The 4,164-nt window shown below is 43.2% G+C and overlaps 1 protein-coding gene across 1 annotated transcript; it reads right to left on the bottom strand.

The window, feature by feature from the left end:
• Positions 1-318: 318 nt before the first annotated feature.
• On the bottom strand, positions 319-3,919 carry LOC128197438 (uncharacterized). The gene is made up of 2 exons (XM_052879360.1): positions 3,556-3,919; positions 319-1,736 (listed from the first exon to the last, which is right to left on the bottom strand). Exon 2 carries the CDS (start codon positions 1,727-1,729, stop codon positions 434-436), a length of 1,296 nt encoding a protein of 431 aa, XP_052735320.1. The 5' UTR covers positions 1,730-1,736; positions 3,556-3,919; the 3' UTR covers positions 319-433.
• Positions 3,920-4,164: the final 245 nt, after the last annotated feature.

The following is a 4,164-nucleotide window of genomic DNA, read 5'->3' as shown; positions in this document are numbered from 1 at the left end:
ATTCAATTCAAAACGCGCGTACGTCCAGGTCTTCATGTTTTTGGGTTGTCCTATCCCTCTGGCCGTTCGTCTGAAGTAATAAGTTGAACGAATCCTTAATTGGTTGCCCAACTTACTCTTAGATGATTGCACAGATCCAAGAGATGAAATGAAAATCTCTACCTGGCCTTAATGCAAAAGAAACTCAACTCAACTCTGAGTAGATAACCTTGGCGCCCCTTCAGGACGACTCGCTAATTCAGACGTTGACGGTTACCGCTCGGTTACTCTCTTACTACCGAACGGTCTAACTTAATAGATACCAAACGCCAACATCCTATTCACGTTAAGTCTCTCCTAAGTTAGTCAATTCTAGCAAATAACACTCTCACTAACATAGTAATAAAAATCTATCTCACTGGTCGGGTATCCAAACTAATCCAATTGCTGGTGTTTACACCACCAGACCAAACAACTTTGTTATCACAACAATTAAATGACGCATGGTAAGGCAGTTCATACAATAAGCAATTACAGTGAAGAGTATACCCGAGCTAGCAGCTTCAGCGCCCGTAATTGCGTACACTCTTCCCACTGCTTGCGCTCGTCCACCTCTCTCTTGTTGTGCTCTCCCAGCGTTTGGCGGCCTCATTGCCACTCGTCCTCCTATGTTACACTCGCTCTCCAGATGTCCGCTCCTCCTACAACGAGTGCAAAACCTTCCTCCCAACAACTGGGGACATGACGAACGGTAGTGTGGTCCTCCACAATGAAAACACGTCACTGCCACTTGTTGTCCAGACCGATTGACAACAACCAGAGATTGTGACTGAGACCCACTAGAAACAGGTGATGGTGTAGGACGAGCGTAAGGACTTCTGCTCAAGTTCATACTGCTCTTGGACGAGACCGGTCCCCTAGCTATCTGTTGCTGCTTCTTCTGTCGTTCGGCCTCTGCCATATTTTTCTCCAATACCTTCGCCCGCTCAACCATAGCAGGAAACGACCGGATGCACAAACTGGAGATTAATACCTTCAAATCACTTCGCAGTCCGTTCTCAAACTTCCTGCACTGCCACTCCTCACTAGTGGCCATCGTATTGAACCGAACAAGGTGCTTGAACTTATTGGTATACTCGGAAACCGACATCCCACCTTGAACCAGCTGTACAAACTCCACTTCCTTCGCAAACCGGACGCTGTCAGGGAAGTACTCCTCATAAAACTTGCTACGGAATACTTCCCAAGTGATAGGACGTTGGGTGTCTACCAGAATAGCTCTTGTACTCGCCCACCAGTGGCTTGCTTCCCCAGTCAATAAATACTCCGTGAACGCCAAACGGTTCTCATCTGGACACCTCTTGGCGTTGAAGATCCTCTCCATGTCCCTTAACCACTGATCCGCCTCGTCAGGGAGGCCCTTTCCACTGAACTTAACCGGATGGTGTTGGAGAAAACTCTCCAAGCTCCACTCAGCAGCAGGCTGGGCAGCGTTAGAAGAGGACGCTCCCGGGGTGTGTCTGGTAGTAGCTAGGATCTCCATTAACTGCCTTTGAGTCGTTTCAGAACTGGCACGAGAGGCCTCCATACTCTGCATAGCGTTCTGGTTTTGCTGCATCAGTGTGGCGTTCTGCTCCATCAACGTAGTATTCTGTTGTTGCAGTCTATCAATTACTGTCTCCAACAACCTAGAGTTGTTGGACGTATCAGGTTCAGCAGGTTGCGGGGGAGGAGGGAGTCTAGGTGCCATTTGTTCTCTGGACACAGAGAAAAACGAGCGTTAGTTATGTGCAAAGAGTTGAGAAAAATAACTCATTTAAACACATATTAAGCACACAGCAAAAACACAGTGCACTCATAACCTACAGTGTCCTTTAAGAGAACAAAACTGCTCTGATACCAATAATGAGACATCCCAAAATTATACAGTCATCAACTATATAATAGAATATTCACATGTATTAATATGACAAAACAGTCTTACAATAAAAGAGTTAAACCCCGCAAATGGCCGAACGGCCTTACATAAACAAGTAAACTTACGAGCGTTCAAAAACAAAAATGACGAACGATGTACAAAAATAAATACCGAACGTCCAACTATACAATTATAGCAAAAGGGCGCTTGTTCTAAGACGGCCCGCTAACCTAACTATACTAATAGCTCACCGAACGTCCTACTGTTCGGCTTTCACTTCAACTTCTACAAGATTCTCTTCAGCAATGAAACCTTCTTCAAGTGCTTCTTCCAGAGATGCATCTCCCTCTGCTCACCTCCACACGGATGATCATTGCAAGGACAAGACGGACGTACAGATACAGACAACACAATGGAAAACGAAGGGTAAGCTGATTGAACTTAATTCATACATCATCATTTAAATCAAACATTCCGAAGACATAAGAACATTTCAACATATATATAATCATCCAAAAACTATTACTAGACGGACCGTCCGGACTGTATGAATCTGTGTAGCTACAGGCGTCCTTGCACCCGGGTGATGTAGTAACTGTCATAATCACATCAGCTGCCACCCGAGGTTTGTCCGTTCTTACGTCGCCCATGTTAACTTATGGACTAAGGACCTCCTGCCATTCCCACGCATGAACTACTCTCCTCTACGTGAAGATGAGTATCACGGAATATCAGGATGGACCAAGCCAGCATTAGCATGCCCACAGTCATACTTTACCAAATTCCATATTCAACCATGAGTCGTTCCTCCCTGGAACGCTCGTTCAAAATCCAAAATCATCAATTCTTCTCTAATACTGTTCACACATTATAGTCTTTCCTCTTAATAATATTTTCATTCTTAGTTCCACTTTCATAAAAGGACGAGCGTTCAATCCTCTTCCAAAACGAGGACGAACGTCAAAAGCGAGACCGAAAGGTCTTCTTTTCCGAAAGAATAAAGCTGACACATTTTACATGACGAACGTGATTACAATTTGAATCAGTTATATGAACTGACTCTAGAATGATTCGATTTATACTTAGAATAAATAAAATACCAATATTCAGAGTCAAATCCAACTGGATGAAGATACAATAGACGAATATTAAATATACCAAGGACAATTTAGATAGAGTAAACCGACTGCCAGTAAATGACCGAACGCGGTACGTGAATTTACTGAAATTTAGAATGAACGCTATTTAAATTTTTGGACGAACGCTATGAAAATTCAGGACGAACGCTATGAAAATTCAGGACGTTCAATATCATAGGAATTTCATATTCAACATCTCACTTACAGTAAATCCATTTTTCAGCATATACATTTCATACTTCCAAATAATCATACTATAGTTCTTCTCATATTTACCATACATCAGTTCATACTTTATACTTCATATCAAAATATCAAATTACATACTTTATAAGATTCTCATTAATCATTCATACCAAGCAACCATCAGCATACGAATCAACCAATGCATACCATATTCATTCATTGTAACAACGATCGTTCATAACTAATACATCAGCATACATCTCATGCATACAATCCATATCGAACATGCATACAACATACAGTATCAATTAAATCACAATAAGCTTCCCTTACCTCTAGTGTGAACGTACGTCCTTCAGGATAATTCTCACTTCTCGGTACTAAGATTTCTTCTACTTTCAATGCTCACTCACTCCTCCAAACAGCTCAGACTGGAAACCCAATCGGTTAAAGATGGAGCTTGAGACTCCGGGAATGCTTCCACTGCCTGAACGGTGATTAGAGTAGATGAAACGGGTGTTTTCTCAGAGGAAAGGTTAAGAAAGTGTAGAGAGAAGGAGGAGAGAAAGGTTCTCTTCAGAAATCGGAAAAAAGGGTTGCGTGCAGAGAGTGGAGCATTTTTCTGAGAAATTTCAGTTTTGCTTCCAGCGTCGAACGAACGTCCTCTCTTCGGCGGACACGTGCTTTCCACTACCGATTCCTGACATCCATCGGCATGACACCTGGCGTTCAATAATGAAATGTCACATTCTCCGAGTGACACGCGAACTGCACTGCGCTCTCTACTCCAGACTCCATGCAGCGTGACACTTGGAATCCGCTGTTGAAACGCTTCTTCCTGCGGCTGCCACGTACGTTGTTGAGGTGTCTCGTTCTCCAACTGCCACGCGTACTCCAGCGTACGTTATTTTTCAGGGTCTCACACATATTCATGTTAGTCAA

The sequence above is a fragment of the Vigna angularis genome, chromosome 6, assembly GCF_016808095.1.
Source record: "Vigna angularis cultivar LongXiaoDou No.4 chromosome 6, ASM1680809v1, whole genome shotgun sequence".
Lineage (NCBI taxonomy): Eukaryota > Viridiplantae > Streptophyta > Magnoliopsida > Fabales > Fabaceae > Vigna > Vigna angularis.
The sequence above is the reverse complement of the archived record's forward strand: the minus strand, read 5'-3'. Positions and strand labels throughout refer to the sequence as shown.